Source organism: Rhopilema esculentum, chromosome 10 (genome assembly GCF_057945365.1).
Source record: "Rhopilema esculentum isolate cy_ngs chromosome 10, ASM5794536v1, whole genome shotgun sequence".
Taxonomy (NCBI): Eukaryota; Metazoa; Cnidaria; class Scyphozoa; order Rhizostomeae; family Rhizostomatidae; genus Rhopilema; species Rhopilema esculentum.
In genome coordinates, this window is record NC_142824.1 from 2,115,501 (window position 1) to 2,133,484 (window position 17,984).

General features: G+C 37.9%; 1 protein-coding gene and 1 pseudogene across 1 annotated transcript; both read right to left on the reverse strand.

Moving 5' to 3' along the window:
* Window positions 1-2,864: 2,864 nt before the first annotated feature.
* Window positions 2,865-10,339, reverse strand: LOC135691121 (uncharacterized). Its single transcript, XM_065208899.2, has 10 exons — window positions 10,256-10,339; window positions 9,634-9,707; window positions 9,216-9,296; window positions 7,822-7,887; window positions 6,711-6,773; window positions 6,193-6,393; window positions 5,862-5,885; window positions 4,858-5,110; window positions 4,280-4,563; window positions 2,865-3,461 (listed from the first exon to the last, which is right to left on the reverse strand). The coding sequence occupies exons 2-10, from the start codon at window positions 9,689-9,691 to the stop codon at window positions 3,100-3,102; spliced, it is 1,392 nt and encodes a 463-aa protein (XP_065064971.2). The 5' UTR covers window positions 9,692-9,707; window positions 10,256-10,339; the 3' UTR covers window positions 2,865-3,099.
* Window positions 10,340-13,028: 2,689 nt separating this feature from the next.
* LOC148959216 (uncharacterized) lies at window positions 13,029-17,982 on the reverse strand (annotated as a pseudogene).
* Between the last annotated feature and the right edge of the window lie 2 nt (window positions 17,983-17,984).

The window sequence follows — 17,984 nt, forward strand, 5'->3', positions numbered from 1 at the left end:
CTGTAGAGATGGAGAGCTCTTGATAAGAAAAACTCAAATGAACATTAATTTAGAAAGCAAAGAGGCACAGCAACTAGGTTCAACTAAATGTGAAGATTTCATAAGATGTGTAGGCAGAATTCCCTTCCAGGAAAAATTTTGATTTTCGTTGAGTCTCTTTGGCTCTGCTGGCCTTCAGAGACCTAATTAACAAAAAATTTGGTTGTTTAATTCCTTCATCCTAGATTAGTCCATATGTTATATCTCAAGTCACTTCCACGAACGTACAGTTTTAAGTGCACAAGATAACAAGAAATAACGCAAAAAAGTGCATTCAAAGCTAAAATATAATGAAACCAGCTCTTATTAGGTTTTTTCATAAAGGATAAATTAAACCCTATGATTAAACAGATGACTTTTTACTCAAAACATTGACTTCATGTTTCCAACGCATAGATACTTCAGGCTTCTTTTTCAAGAGGCATACATTTATTTTGACAGGAAAGTTGGGTCGGGCCTAATTTTCTTTTTTGGCCTTTTCAGTTGCGTTTTGTTTGGCCTTTAATATAATTTCTTTAAAGTTCGATGAAATATTCACTTCATTTTGTATCAAATGACATGATGATTCAAAGATATATTTGCTAGAAACGCATTTTCTAGCCTTATGAGTAACTGGAATCCTCCACTTATTGGCTAGGACCGACTCTTTCCATTATTTGTTACCCCTACACTCCTCTAATTTGCCTGTTTTGAGCATGTTTAGCTGCCCCAATGTGCAAGTTTAGCAAAACAAAGGTAAATATTTTATCTGGCGCTTTGGATTCCCCTCCAAGGTGCCAAATGAACACAACAGTTACAAAGATTATTTTATTTGCCTCCCTGTGCGCATGTGGGGGTCAGTATATTTTGTCTTTTTGTTTCATTTCTCATGGAAGGACCAATTTGTCTCGACGATACAACAATAGGGTGTATTCTTTTTCCTATTACAAAGTAATGAAATCCATTTCAGGACTGGAATTAATCAAACGTACTAAAAGCATGCCTTAAAAATAGCAGAATTTATAAAGGATTTCAAGAAAATGACTGCAAGAAATATTTCGAAATGTATTTTAAGCTTATCTAAAGGGCGTGGTCGCAAGAAAGCCTCTATTTAGAGTTATACCAAGGGCCTCTGACAACCTCTCGCCGACCCTTCCCAATGTTAGATTTTTAGTCAAATAAAGCTATTAACTCGAGCCCCCCCTCCCCACTTTGAATTTCTTGGCACCGCCCCTGGACTGCCAATATTGTCAGGAAAAATTTTGATGCTGGCCCCGCTAGGCGAAAAGGGCCAGGCCGCCACTGGATACGAATAGCAAACATTGAAAAGATCAAAATGAAGTGATAGTTGAAAGACCAAGCAGGATTGCAAAAGAGAAAGGAAAGGAGAAAACCCAGACACTACCTGCGGACATTTAATAATCAACTTATATGTTTCTAGATAATTACAAGTAGAATTATTCTTTGTTATAATAATAATTTCGGGGAGTATGCTGAAAGAGGTTACTGCGAAGGAGATTTAGATTTACGGGACTTTGAGAAGGAAAGGGGCGCGTTTAAGAGGGACTACAAGAAGAGTTTAAAGGTAAAGCGTTGTTTAGTAAATTGGGTTTTGTTTCATTTCTATAAACAAAAAGGTAAAATAGGACATTTTTATAGTGAAGCTCTTTACGCGGCTAGGCTTTTGCTATACTGTTTTGTTTTATTGATGTGTTACTGTCTCGACAGTCTTTTGGAACAATTAAAAAATAGATTATAAGTCTCTAATTTTCTGTAATAGTTACTATCATGTCATGTCATGTCATCTTGTTCGGCATGTCAATTTACAAAAGAAAACTAAGTTTCGGGTTTATAACTTGCATAGTATAAAAGATATGGAGGAAAATCCGAAAGAGGACTGAACAAAAGTATCCCAGTCTAAAAATAGCTTTGGGGGCGTTTTGAAGCGGGCTCTGCATCTTATCTTTTTCAGCATGTCAAATTACGCCAGAAGACAAATTGTCTGGTTTATGGCATGAATAGTTTAAAAGATATAAAGGAAGACCTAAAAGGGGACTGGGTACAGGTAACCCAGTCTAAAAATTACTTTGGGGGCGTTTTTGAATTGGGGTTTGCATCTCATCTTATTCAGCATGTCAAATTGTGTACTTGCACTAAATTTCATGCTTATATCATAAAATGCACAATTCACCTGCTAAGCGACTGCACTATAATGAATAACCGACGTTTGATGCGAGGGTCATCACAAGGCTTACGGAACTTTGAAGTTGAATGGACTTTGAAGAAAACTTGTTGCGGATTACGGAAATCTGGCAACTTATTGACGGAATTCTACACATTTGCCGGACGGGGATTTTCTCGAAAGTGATGCACGGGATACTGAATTTTTAAGGATTTGTGGAATTCTCAACCTGTTGTCTTGTAAAAACATCCTTGACTGAAGGTCCTATCAACAATTTTAAGGCGCAGAGTTTTTGCTAAAAATGACCGGAACAGAGGATATCTACCCCCAGCTTCGATAGCATTCGTGTTCTGAAAAACGTTCTGCTAAAAGTTCTCTTGTGAAATCTTTGACGACGCCACGAGAAGATATGAATTGAATAAAAGTGACAACAACAATAGTGAAATTTGTTGCTAACTTTTCCCTAACTTTACTTTTCTCTTGCGGGCGATACATGTTTTTGCGAGGGCAGTCAATAGCCCACTTCAATATTTTTGCGAGGCCGAGGGCGATGGCCAGGGCGAGGGCGATCGCCCGCGTGAAAGGAAAAGGCCCGCAAATGTCATTCGAATTTTCAAATTTCCAAAGTTAGTTATAGAAAACAGAAGAAGGAAAAAGCCGATGGTTTCTTTGAAGGCTCGTAATAACGATTAAAACCAACTTGATTAATATAATATCAGCTTACATAAAACTGGTGGCATACCTAATCTACTACAACAAACAGTTGATTACAACAAGCCCCCGAACTTATAACAAAAATAGCGAGTTGACATAGCAAAATTTACGATACAAGCAGCAGACAGCTATAATCAGTTACTATGCATCATGCCAGCAAATATAGTACAAACGTCTGACGTTTTCTAGGACAATTTTCTTTCCTTCATAACAGACTTAATGGCAGGTCCCTCTGGGCCATCATTCAGCCTGCACTCATTCGATATCTTCTCTAGAGCAGCGCAGCCTCTTTTTGGATCGCCCCATCTTCCCTTGAAATTCATCCACTGGAGGTTTCCAGTATAATGCTTGCCTTTAATGTAACGGATAAGCTTGACATTCTTCCAAGTGTCCCAAACTGTCCCGGACGAGACAAGTTCTTGAAGAACTTCTCCGTTCAACAACTTTTGATATGTGATTCTTCCTCGTCTTGTCCATAGTCCATGCGAGCCCTTCGCAGAGTATACGATAGGGTGTCCAGAAAGTGAAAACGTTACTTTATCTTTGCCTATATCGGAGAAATAAGCGGTTGAAGTTTGTAAACCACTCAAAGGAATCAACAGTCTGTCGTAAGTTAGAATCAAGATAGGCATTCATACAAAGAATTGGCAGTTGATAGTAGATTAAAATATGATGTATTTATGTGACGTAGCTGATTGATGTTTGGGTGAGACCGATTCCAGAGGGACCCAAAAGAGGAGGTTTACTTTACCTTGAGAGCTTGGCTCCAGGCAATGGCAAGCGAACAAAATAAATACTTGAATGTGAGTAATGGGTGGCATTTCACACAGATCGACTCGTTTAGGTATTTAGTTCACATTTTTACTTTTCGAATATTTCCTGCCAAAAATTCGCTGTTAAACCACACGGAAACTGGCCTTCAGAAACCTTGAAATGCATCGAGGCTATTTAGGATTTTGAAGTCGTGCAGCCAAGGTAGTTTGTTAAGTTTTTTACCGAAGGTGATAAAACAGTCTATGAATTTTGATTTGACAAAGGTGTCTTTTGAAGATTCTAGTGTAAAGGAACAAAAATGACTAATCCAACATCTTGCTCAGTTATGTAGAGGTCTACGCAAAACAACAATATACCCGGTGTCATTTTTTTCTTATATCGTTTGTTGTTCTCTCAAAAATGCATAAAAGGGTAACTCAATACACTCGAAAATCGTATTTGATATTTAACTTGGTATTTATAAAATATGAAATAACTGACAAAAGAGGGGCCCCGAAGTTTGGGGTTTTTGAGCTCCCCATTTATCGTCAAGCCCCTCGGCAAACCAAATCAGATAAAAAAATTAAAAATTGGTGAAAAGGCTAAGCCTACCTTTGACAAATGTCTCCCCATTCCAATTGTATACTCCGCCGAAATTATGTGCTCCAATATACATCTGAGATGGCCTGTTGTTTACAAGTCGAACTGTCACATGTTCCCAGTCAGCAACATGGTTTCCCATCACAGTACAACCTCCGAAGCACCTACCACTTCCTGCTACTCCAATGCACACATTCTTTCCACGATTGTATGGGTAGAAAGTCCAGTAGACAAAATCTCTCACTTGATTTCTTCCTTGTCTGAACTGTCTCCACAATGTATAGATAGGCACAACACTAAGAAAAAGAAGAGTTATTAGAATTAAATAATAAACCGTTAGATTAAAAAATGCACATATAAAAACCTTCAAAAAAGTTTCCGGCATATATCTGATGATGTTTTCATCGTTTTCTGAGAAAGTTTTTCACAACTTGATTGTGTGTGACTGGAATGCATTACATGTATTAAAAACATGCCAACTGCTGCGTGATCAACGACCAGTGGCAGTCCTAAAACCTTATAATGCACTGCAAAAATTTCGCAAGGTTCCTGTTTCCTTGGCCTGCCAACAGCTTATTCAGCTATTTTACCTTGGATGCTGTCCTCCGAAGAAGCTTACTGTCGACGATGGCGTACGGATCCGATGTTTTGATTTCAAGTAATAATTGGAGTTTCCTGCAACCATGTTGTTTACTCTCGGATGGTTGTTTACAGTATAGTATCTAAAACCTGATTTTCGAATCATCTTAACATTGTTCAAAAAGAATTCAAGAGTGGATGGTTTGAACTGCTCTCCAATTGCCAAGTAGACCTTTGGTGCCCAGCATCTCGCCTGCACATGAACTGCAAAAAATAAACGAGTAAAAGCAAACATCAAACACAAATGCAGAGATTATCATAGTTGAACTTGTAACAAAAACAGCGAGTGCACAAAACGAACCTACGCAATCAAACAGAAAGGGAGATATATTTTCAAGCAGCTTTTGAACTTTATAGGTACTAAGGAAACAGAGAAACCTAATGAAACAATGGCAATAGCCTTATCTTAATGAAGCCACAATGTGATTTATGATGTCGCAAAAGATTCATCAATGGTGAATGAATTCAGGAACAATTTTTACTTAGAAATGAAGAAAATAAATCCTAAAATTTACAACGCGCAATAAAAAGAAAACAAAACCGAAGCGAGAAAGTGAGGCTTTCAAACACGAGACGAATATTTGAAAGGAGGAAGATCTATACATTTCGTATTAGGACTAGAATTCGGTAGAGCTGCAACAACAGTTTTCTGTTGCAATTGTGCACGTTTGCTCATTGAAATGAGGCTACACGAAAAAGCATGCTTGGTCACCCTAAAAGGAAACCTTACAAAGTTTTCAAAACTGCCTTTGGGGGTAGATATACATATTATGCAGCACGAAATCTAGATAAAAACAATCCTGTGATGAAATGCAACTCAGACTTTAATTAAAGTTTGTTCAGGTCCTTCATCAGTTGACAATTACGATCAAACTTTTCAGGCGTTTTGATAGAGTGAAGACAATACAACAAAAATGCTTGGGATGTGAAAAGAATAAAGAAAATCTTTACTCACCATTCTTTGAGTAGATGCAATAGCCTGCAATAGGAAAGAGCACAAGATGAATGAAAGATTCGCACTATTTCAGTAAATGCTTTATTTAGCAACAAAAACAGTCATAATCATTAAGCACTTGTTGTTAATTCATAGAACTTGGTGTTACAAATGTAATTTTGTTCAAAAAATGAACTCAAAACAATAACTGGGAAATTGAGACATATCACTGTGCTACCATCTGCAGGGGTATGAAGGCTATGGAGCGACTTTGAACTTTGACTAAGCACTCAGAAAGATGTTAGCTAACATGAGGTCAGGGGAGTTGTCCGTAGCGTTTGTAGATACTTACGGTATGGGCCCGGTCGACTAGGAGGAGTGTTTCCAGGACTGAATCTTGATGTTCTGCATGATGGGAAGAGCTTTCTGTTCCAATATCTCTTGGTGAAGAACCGTCTTCGTCTTCCCAAAGACCAGCGTCGCCGTCTTCTACCCCAAAATCTTCGTCGTCGCCTTCTTCTTCTTCTTCTTCTTCTTCTATTACTGCCGAACCCTAAATGAAATGTTGACCGGTCAGTATAGATATAATCGACCACCCCTGTATACAAGTTAATTTGTTGAACATTTTGATTTAGCCTCGTTTGGGGTAAGAAACCGTGTGGGTAAAGATCATCAAAGAAGAGAGTTGTTTTATCAGGATTGTGAATATTATGAGTTTGTGTATCAGGACAAATCGGTACACCTGTGTAACAAGTCTGCCAATTTTTTACGTGCTCGTGTTTGTTACGTGATTATGAATATTCATAGTTACATAATGAATATCCATTGTGTTTGAGTTTGTTACATAATAATATCCATTGGCATAATTACATGGTTTTGCGTCCTTTTTGGCCACCAAATCGCCTTCAATATCATCACCACTTTCTGAAAGATCTAAAAAAGATGTTTGCGATAAAGTTAGCGAAATTCTTTTAAAATCACTTAAGAAAAGATTGTCATAACTATCCCATTACAAACATAGATGCATGTTTGGAAACATTTATCTCAGACAATGAGCATGCACAGCATTACTATAGAGAACACTGGAAAGTGAAATGACGTTAAAATGAGATTCAAAAGAAGGTGTGATAAACGAAGGTGCTAATGTTGATCCAAGCTTCACTTTCAAAATGACTTCAATCAATAAGTTGAAGAGGAAACTCTCGGTAGAGAATTTTGCTAAAAGATCTTTCCCAGCCCTGTACATCATATGAATATAAACGTTGCACTAACATACTTGATTCATTATTTTCGTTTATTTAACAAAGACTAATTGTATAACGTGTCATTTAATGTATGTAATTCGAGCACATCTACTGTACCGACAAGCACCGTCACAAAAATAATTATCTTTTTCTTGATTAACAAAATTGAAAAACTTTTTTTTCTAAGATCTTTGCTTGCGTTCATCTAAAATTGCGTTTAAAAGAAAATTCAAGGCGAACTAATCGTTTAAAATGTAGTCACATTGTTAACTTTCACTACCATTAGAATTTGTAAGTAGATTATATAGAAAACAAGAGCTTCGTTGTAAAATGGGTAAAAGGGCCTTTTTGGTCTATGCCTCGTCACTAAAGAGAATGTGGTAGCTCGCTAATGATCGCCTTTACGCATTTTAACCTGCGATATATGCTATTATATATACTTTGAGCCATCTTTTTGCATTGTTTTGTATGTATTGTTAATTTAATTTTATTTGTTACAATAGAGAAAAAACACTAATTCAGACCGACGTTGCTAAAACAGCAAAATCTTTTCTGTTATTGGCTCTACGTGAAAAGTATTGTATAGAGTTTACATTTATTACAAATATAGCTATATTTAAGCGTTCTAAATTCGCACAAATATGGATTTAGTACAGCTAGGAAGAGATTCGTTAGTTGGCTAACAATAATCCATCCTTGGTTTTAATTCCGATAAAACATTGCTACAATCTACTAACCTAGCTGTTCAGTGTTATCTGAGTTGTCAGCGGAGGTGTCAGAGGTGTCTTCTTGAGTGTCAATCTCTGCAATACAAATTAAATCAAAGTGTTACAGGCATGTTTAAGATAAATGGCAGAGCCAGGTCGTCTTTTTATTTAGCAGTTTTGGAATCGATCTGCAAGCAAAAGAAAAAGCTGCTAATTGTGTAGACAGAAGGAGTTTGGTTTTTCTCTTGGACCCCAGTGGTGATGTTACAAAGATATTTCGGATTGCTTCAGGGACTGCGCATCAGTCTAAATGTGGGAAGGCTGGAAAAGCGTGACCGGAAATTGTTTGAGTCCACGCCTTCTAGAACGCCGGAAAATAATTGCTTATTCCTCCTGATGTTTTATAAACAGTCGGGTTCAGAGAAGATATCAAAAACTACAAAAATAGAATAATTAGATTGGAGATGATAAAATATAAAAAAAACACCTGGAAAATGAACAAAAGGGATCTTCTCGGTGAAGAAGAACTGCTACTACATAAGAGTATACTATCCAATATTGCGCTAGAGCATAGTTAGAGTAAACTTTCAAAATTTTTTTGCAACCTATTATTGTAAAAAAGTGGGGGGGGGGCGGGCTATAGCTCCTGCTAGCCCAATGACTGGGCAGTGCTTGGATAACAGGGCCACAAATCTGTCTTGTCAATTTGGTGGAAAGTAGTGGTCAGCACAGAGTGAACCAATGTAGAGTGAACAGCGGAGCGGGTCAAAGCATCGTCAAGCAATTCATGGGAGGTGATTTAGACACAGTTAAGTTATAGGGTACAACACCTAAAAATCTATTGTACGAGTTTAATTAGGATTTTGCACCTTTATGGAAGGTATCTACAGAGTTTCCTTGGTATTTTTAAAGAATTTAGTTTTGTTCATATTTTTGCACAAAATCGTTTTGCTCAAATTTTTTTGGGGGTCCAGTTCACCGCTCCCTACGGAAGATACCGCCCTGCTAAATAGTCATGCCTTATTATTGTATTTTAAAAGCGGCATCAAACAAAAACATAAGGTAGTAGTACTGTGTCAACAGTAATTTCTTAATTATGGATCCACAGATACAGATTTTGATTTAAAGAGAGTGGATTTAAATTCGAAATGAAGATGTTATAATGTGTAGAATGTTCATTAATTAACACATAAGCGTTTCAAATAGACTTTCCATAAACGAACTCACTCTGTTTGATATAGTTTTGATTTAATAAGTTTTCTTAACTACAAAAATAGACGTTTCTTTTTTTACTTTTTCAAGAAAAACTAATACTTCAAAAAATTGCAAGGTGTTGCTGAAACAACTCGAGAAATAGCTTAGAGAACCCTTTCCCTTTAGCCTTGTAGTTATTTTGAAAACTTAGCACATAATCAATATTTTACCATTTGGATGATCATCATCGTTTGCAAGTTCTTGGTTTACCTCTTCTTCGCTACTTTCAACTTTGTCCAAGTCGGGTTCACCTAAAATATACTTTAGCATTAAAAATCTCGAATTTAGGTGATTAGTAAAATATTCTTACAAAGATTTGGCCATTAAATGCAGTTAGATCCTTTGCTATCGATATTTGTGAGAGAAGAAAGACTCTTCATGGTCATTCTTAGAAGAAGCATCAGAAAGGCCAGAGGGCCCTTGACACTGAATATGTCTGCAAGATGCATTGCTAATAATAATAACAATTCTTTTTTATTCTTGGTCCTCAACTGTGAAATTGAATACATAATTCCAGATTTTGTTGTTTTAGTATAAAACAAGACAAAATAATTCATTAGAAGAGAAAATAAATTTCGAGAATAATACCGTTGGTGATTGCAAGGAAAGCAAAGCCAAGGACAATTGCGACAAAAGTGAGCTTCATCCTGAGGCACTTGCAGCTAGGGAAAATAAGAGATGTCACGCGTCATTTAATAGTTCAAAACCAACAAGTTTACTGCTATGTGTTATGAAATTTGCTTCAGCATTTCGAGAATCTAACGAATTCAGCGTCAGCAACAGTTTTTTTAACTGCCTCTAGTTTCAGCGCCTCATTTTACATAAAAAACTTTTTCTTCGGGCCCTCTTTGATACCCAATGACCGCCCCCTCTAAATAATTTTTGAAACATTCTGCAACCACCTGCACTTATAAGACCCCATCCCCGTTTCATTTGTGTGTATGCCAGTATGTATGACAAGACCGGATGATTTATCATTCCTTTCTGGTTGAGAATTAATGAAAGCGTCAGTCCTCTTTTTAATAAGCTGCAAACAAATCTAAGAGAAGTTATAAATAAATGTGCTACGAATATCTTACAATATACAGAAAAAATAATCTTGCAACAGCAAATAAAGATAACACGAATAATAGCGTGTAAGGGCTTGAAATAGTCTGTTAAAATAAGAAATAGTTGTGAACAATACTATGAAGAAAATGCGAAAATAAACCTGCGGCGTATCAGGTGCTCACTGGCCAAGGTGCTACCTAGTCAAACATTGCACATCTATTTATTGCCTTTCATTCAAGTAGCCAGTACAAAACTACTTCCCAGGTTATTGTAAAAGGACGTACCGGGGGTACAAGTTGCTAAAAGTTAAAGCAAAGAACATACCATCAGAGTCAGGAGTGTAGCCAAGCCTAGCCTGTGACCAGCCCGTCTAATTTTAAGTTAAGGGTCTGGGACACAGGCTAGCACCATCGTATAAATCTCTTGTTAATCTAGCCCCCCAGTTTTGGATTTCTTTAGGGATCAAAGGAGGTAATTGGTTTGCATACATGGAGGAAGATGTTTTGTCAGTATATTTATCAGCCAATCAATGTACTCGGACAAACTTTATCGCCTGCGTCATTCAAATGAATTCGTCTCAATGGCCGCTGGCAACAGAGCCATAATAAATAAAAATCATTGTTCTTTTTACTCCTCTCTATTTTTCCCTTGAATTGAAACTGCTTTCGTTTTTTCATTTTGCTGTTTGCAAAGAACTTTGTATCAAGATGGTGAATTGGCTCGCTGGTTGCGAAATTTGGAAGCAAATCTACGGCAACCTCCCGGTACCATCTCATACCTTGCGACAATAACCCAAGAATAAAATGATGTCCTTGAAAATGGTGCTGGCTAGAAACCACACAAGCTCTCCGATATGATTCACGGTTTTAAAAAGTGTTTCATTGTCAAAGATATGCTGATATTCCCCTTTATTCCCCTATATTTTCCGATTCTCAGTTTCCCCTCATTCTCTCTGATGAGACTGATAATAAACTTTTGGCATTTCGATAATAGCGTGGGTGTGGTGATACTCCTAGCCTCGTGTCGTATCGGATTTCATGTCATGTCGTACTAGCTCAGCGTAGCATGAACTAATGCAGTGCTGCCACGCAAAATCAGGAGTATTGTTCGAAAAAATTGTTTGAAATATTCAATTCTTGAAATCCATTCATTACAGATAGGAAGATGTTTTGTTTCTTTAATTGGATTTACATGGACCTAATCCCACAAAATACGCTCTGATAGAAAAGCAAGAGAGCAATTTTGGAAAAAATTGAAAAGGCGTTGTTGTTCAAAACTCTAGGGTAAATCTATTCAAGTCCTTGACTTTGCGAGCGTGGCGACGATCCAAACAATGGCAGTAAACTTTTACGGATTAACCAAAATTGATTTTTAGACTGTCTAAAAATTCATTATGGGGTACTTCTTGCGTAGCGCAATGGCTTATTGTTAGCAATGAGTCTTTAAGTCGGGTCTTTAAGTCTTTAAGTTTAAGTCGACTGACTATTTTTCTGACAGGTTTTAGAGGCTCTGGGGCAAAATGAAAAGTGGAGGCTCCTGCGCTAGGAGCGAACAGAAAATTTTGCAACCACACCCTTCTGAATAGCTTAAATGCACCTCAGAAAATTTCTTGCAGTCATTTCTTGCAGTCATTTCTTGCAGTCATTTCTTGCAGTCATTTCTTGCAGTCATTTCTTGCAGTCATTTCTTGCAGTCATTTCTTGCAGTCATTTCTTGCAGTCATTTCTTGCAGTCATTTCTTATATTAGTTAGCATGCTACTTAGGGCCTGTTCATATGAGAATAATTGTCCCACTGAGGTGAGATCCAACCGATAAACTGATTTGTATGAAGAAATAACATTACATTCATATGCGAGGTGAACTATCCCACTTGAGTGAGATCTCGCTCCGTGCCAGTGGGATCTCACTGAGGCGGGATAAAAATCTCTCATGTGAACACGTTCCTCGGTTAGGTGGGATGAATCTGTCAGTATTGCGCAAGCGCGAATTAGCAGGATTTCCAATTCAACATGGCTGCTAGCATGTCTGGACGCGAAGAACCAATGAAAAAGAATTTTCGATTGTCAACCGCCATGGCTGAAAATATAATTAAATGCTTGGAATCCAATAAAACGAAGATGGAGTACCAACATTTGGATTTTGATGCTGATAGACCTGCCCAAATACCACTTCAGTGGGATAACTCACCTCGTATGAACAGGCCCTTATAGCAAGTTATTTGCAAAACACTCTTTTTTGTACGAACCAGTAAATTTAAAATCAGGCTGACTGTTTTTCGAAAATCTGAGGCTGGATTGCTGGCGTTCTAACTCTAGGGAGATGTTCAGACATCAATTGCCAACAAAGTGGGTGAGGCAATCTTTATTTGCCGACAAGTTTGAATATTCACCGCATATGGCTAAAAGTCCTCGTTTTTGAGACAAAATGTTGTTCAAAATTGCTTTTAACAGTAGCTCAGCCTCAGCCCGTTCTTAGTTTGTTCTTAACTCTCGACCAAGTTTGAGACTCATGTTCTTATAAAATTGCTCTTACAAAAAAAGAGTGTATTGCAAAAAAGGGTTTCCTACGACCGGATGTTCAAACTTGGGATGTTGCCAGTGTTTTGAATATATATTTAATTAGTTTGGAACTTTAAACTGACATAAAACGATGTCTACGTGGTTTGAATTGCAAAGGTCATATTCTTTACAACTACGGCGCCATAACTCGTTCGTCAAAGTGGTGCAATACTTTTTGAATGGAAGTGTACTGAAAAAACTGGACTTTCTCTATGAGCCTCTGTTTCAAATCTGCCTCACTTGACTGACGCTACCACAGAGACTCGGAATTGTCTAGTTTCCATACTACTCGACCTGATAGTCATAAATAAGCATGATTAATAGTCATAAATTAGCATGATTAATTATTTCAAGTAAAGGGTTAGGGTCTGGTTTAGGGTTTATTTTAAAAAGCTGCTCTGTAATTGGTAGGGCAAAAAGTTGTCCTGAGCGCCAGTTTGTGAGTAGTTTGGATTATGAGTCTCTGTTGTAGCGTCAGTAAAGCGAGGCAGTAGCGAAACAGAGGCTCATGGAGTAAGTCTACTAGAAAACGTCACCTTGTTATGAGAGAACATCGGAAAAGTGGACGTTAATCGAGACCCTTTTGATCAAGTTAGGAAAATAGCCAAAACTTTGTAGGATAGGGAAAAGAAAAAAAAAGCATCATAAATCTTTGCAGCACTTAGAGAGAATTTTGTACTTAGAGGGAATTTTGTACTTAGAGCACTTAAAGGGCACTAAAATTTTTTACTGTCAACTGTGCCAACTTGGAAGCAACTGCAATTAAAGTCACCCCATCGAACAGTCCATCATTTATTCTGGTGATGTACCGGCCCAACCCCCAGTCTGCTATTGATCCTTGTATGTCAGATTTTTTGGAGAATGTCTTTGACAACTCTGATGGGATTGATGACCTCATCATGATGGGTGACTTCAATTTAGATCAACTACAGCCTGACAATTTGACAAGGTCACTAGAGGACATCTGCCAATCATTTACCCTAAAACAATTAATTGATCTGCCAACTAGAATTACTGAAACTACTTCAACCCTTATTGACTTAGTATATGTAACAGTCCCAGCCTACATAAAACAATCTGGTGCGATTCAATTAGGGATAAGCGATCATAATGATCATCATTATGGAATATTTGCATCAAGATCTACCCACAGCTCCAATAAACCTGAACATGTCCATGTACAAATCGGAAACCGTGACTTCAAGTCTTTCGATGAAGATATATATATATTTAGATGACGTGGAGGCTGCTACATGGCAATTGTTAGAGTTGTTTGACAGTATGGATGATAAAATAGACACCTTCTATCAACTGTTGTCACAGATAATTGATCAACACGCACCTAAAAGGCAAAAGAGGGTTTGAAAGGATTCATATCCATGGATTAATAGCAATGTGATTTAGCTAATACGACAAAAATCTTATGCTTTGCAACTTTACCATCGTGACAAATCAGAGTTCACTAGAAAATTCTACAAAAAAGCATGCAATTGAGCAACTGAAGCTATAAGGGAATCAAAGCGTGAATACTTCAACTCAATCATCAATGGAAATTGGAACAACCCTAAAAGGGTTTGGAAAACATTAAAGGAACGTCTTCCATCTAACAAGTCCAAGATACCTGATTTTATCTTCTCTGAAGAAAAGAAACCTTGAAATAGCACTTCTCTAACCTTGAAATAGCAAATTGCTTCTATGATTTCTTCAGTACCGTTGCACACAAACTTACAGCTAGCTTGCGACCTTCTGAAGATGCCAATGTTTGCAAGGTTACACAGAAGATACTGGATCTCCTGGCTGTCTCTCCTGATACTGTTGTAAACGTTATCTCAAAGTTACGCACCACCAAAGGAACAGGTTTAGTTAACATCTCAATGACATTGGTCAAAATCCTTGGAAAATCGCAACGTTTCGTTTTGACACTTACAAATCTTATTGAGTTTTTATTCAAATCTGGAGTGTTCCCTTCCCACTGGAAAGTGCCAAACTCGTGCCTATATTTAAAGCTGGTAACATTGAAAATGTCGACAACTATCGATCTATCTCCGTCCTGAACTGGTTTAGTAAAGTACTTGAGAGAATTGCTTTTAACCACATTCACGCATTTCTAATAAATGAAAACTTACTGAACCAACTCAAATCTGGCTTCGTCTCAAGTATTCCACTACTACGGCACTGATAAACCTCATTGATATGAAATAAAATGAAATGGATGAATCTTTATAAACTGGAGCTATTTTTTTGGATCTGCGTAAAGCTTTGTCACTGTTGACCATACTTCCTTACTAACCAAAGTCAAACGGTTCAACCCAGGTATAACATATAATTCATATTTGCCTCAAAGAAACCAAGTTGTTACTTTCAATGGAGTTTTATCCAAGAGAACTACAATAACTACTGGTATCCTCCAAGGATCGATTCTAGGACCACTGCTGTTTCCTGTTTTGTAAACAATCTGCCTGCTAATTTTCAGCGGAAGTTATTATGTTTGCAGATGATACAACAATTTTATCACATAGAATGTCCCGTTTGTTAGTTTCATCTGATATTCAAAGTAATCTTGATGAACGTAGTAGTTACACATCCAAGAATCGACTAGTGCCGCATCCAGGGAAAACAAAAGCCTTGTTATTTAGTAAACGCAGTCAAGCAACCTGTTCAGAAGATGATATAAATGTATAGAATTTACATTGGATGAACACCTGGTTTTTTTCTGATCATATGAGAGATTTATGCAAAAAGCTGAACTATGGAATCTCAATCATCAGGAGAGTGAAAGTGTACCTCCCTCGTGAAAGCTTGGTTAACCTTCAATGCCTGCCAAAAGTCTTGGAACACTGACATCAATTTCCAAGGTCAAAACCAATCATCCCCCTCTCCCCCACGGAACATTGTTGGTTTACTATCAAATGGGTTAGGATTTTAGGAAGCACTTTCTTTTGCGCTTCTTTTATGATATTTCTCTAAATCATCAACATTGTTTGAGGGGGAAGGGGGCGGAAGTAGCAATTTTTTCATGAAAGTAATGAAAGATATCAAATGCAGCGTAAATTGGTGGGTGTTCCAAGTACTTTTGGCAGGCATTGTTGCTAATTCACTTGTGTTAAGCCACCATAATCTCAGCACCAAGCATTTGGATACTCTTTTGAAACTTCACAAACGATGTGCTCGTGTCATACTTACCAGTAGCAAACCTCTCTTCGTACAACTAAACTGGCTACCAATCAACCAGAGAATTGAACTGAACACATGTTTGCTCATGTTTAAGGTTATCAATGATATGGCACCTAGGTATTTATCTGATTTAACAACAAGCGCATCAGACGTACATAAACACCATACACGTTCCTCGACCAGTGGATGCCTCTACAGATCAAAAGGTGAAGGTACGATTTATGTCTAGACATTCAAATTTTATGGAACCAGAGTTTGGAATTCTCTTCCTAAAGGATTAAGGAATATATCTTCTTACTTACCTATTTTTACTACTATATCATTGTAAATAAAGTTTTACTTTAAGATATTTTTTCCACCTTTTATTTGTAAACCAGGCTGAAAACAAGCTTTGCTTAGTCCTGTTATTTACGTTAAAGATATTTATACTTATGTGCGGCACCCCCCCTAGAAAATTCTTGTCGGCAAATTTTCTAAAAGGAGAGTTTTGTCGGGTTTTGCTTTCAAAGTTCCCAAAGCAATAGCTTTAGCGAACAGTTGGGATAAGATGAGGATGTGAACTTAAAAGTATTGCCCAAAAGCCCTCAGCAATTCAAAACAGGAAAAGATAGCGCTATGGGTGTCACGGAGGGGCAAATGTCCCCCAAAAACTTCAAATGACTCCCTTTCGGCAGCTGGAGTCTAGAATCTAATGTCCAATATCCAGGGCGACCTAATTTCTACCTAAAGTTTGGAGTTTAGGGAAGGATCAAAGTTTATTGAAAAACTCTGAACGTTAATCCTGGAGGTACTGGAAGCCACTGTAAGCAGGGAAAGGGGGCAAAGTGCCTCAGGGCCTTGAGGTCGAGGGGGCCTTAAGAATGAAATAAATGAAACGTAGGTATGCCTAAAAATAGTTAAAAGTTCTAAACGATTGCAAGAAATGACTGCAAGAAATATTCGGAAATGCATTTTAAGACAATCTAAAGGGCGTGGTCGCAAAAAATTTCCTGGGGGACCTCGTCTTTCGGTTCTGTTTCAAGGCCTTCAAAACCTAGGTACTCATAGTCACTCGAAAATTGAAGCGATGATTGACTAACGAGAACATCCTCTTTGATAAACAAAATCAATTGCGTCAAAATGCCACACCCCCACATTGAAATATCTTAGGCCACGCCCTATTTTGTCGGCAAATTGGTGACTGGCACCCCCCTATGTGAAAGTGCTTAGCGACGGCCCTGCCACATACACACATACATACACACATACATACATACATACATACATTTTCACCACTGAGATGTTGTAGAGGTGGCTCAATTCTAACATCGTTAGAAACTTCTGTTGCTAACTTGCTGAGTAGATCACGTACTTCATTGTGTCGATGATGAATGTATCCACCTTTTTGACAAGACATCGCATGGTCAACGGAAAAGTGTTTTCCGCATAGACAAATAGTTGGCATGAACTTTACATTAGATGTCATCTATATCTTCATTGGATTGCGTTGTGGGATTCACGCTTGTTGAGAACAAAATTTTCAGCCTTCAAAGGAAGAGAAGTGAGCCATGAAGACGCACCTTACATCCAAGACAGCTCGTTTGCTTTGCTTTGATCGAGTGTCATAGATTCTCTTGGCAGTGCAAGTTCTCCTCATGCGATTTTGCTCTTTCATTGGTAATTTCAATCTTCGTTTTCTTCATTTCATTGTTGCTAAGCGTTAACTCAGTAACTTGATGCTTGATATACATTGATAACTGACTCGTCACTCACTCTCTTTGAAAAAACATATTCTTGGTGAGTTATCTCAGAAAATATCGGTATGCCAAGTCCTCCAAAACGTACCGGAAGACTGATTAGTTTTCGCTCAATTTCGGAGCAGTGATAGCCTTCAGTTAGCACCGGTAAAAACTGTTCATTTATGAAAGCATCGAGCAGTTTCAATGCTTTGCAAAAATCAGGAATTGCCTGGTTGCCTGGTTGCCTGGTTGCCTGGTTGCCTGGTTGCCTGGTTGCCTGGTTGCCTGGTTGCCTGGTTGCCTGGTTGCCTGGTTGCCTGGTTGCCTGGTTGCCTGGTTGCCTGGTTGCCTGGTTGCCTGGTTGCCTGGTTGGTTGCCTGGTTGCCTGGTTTCTAATTTATGCTGTGTCAGCTGCCTCACTCTCGTTGTTCGTCATCT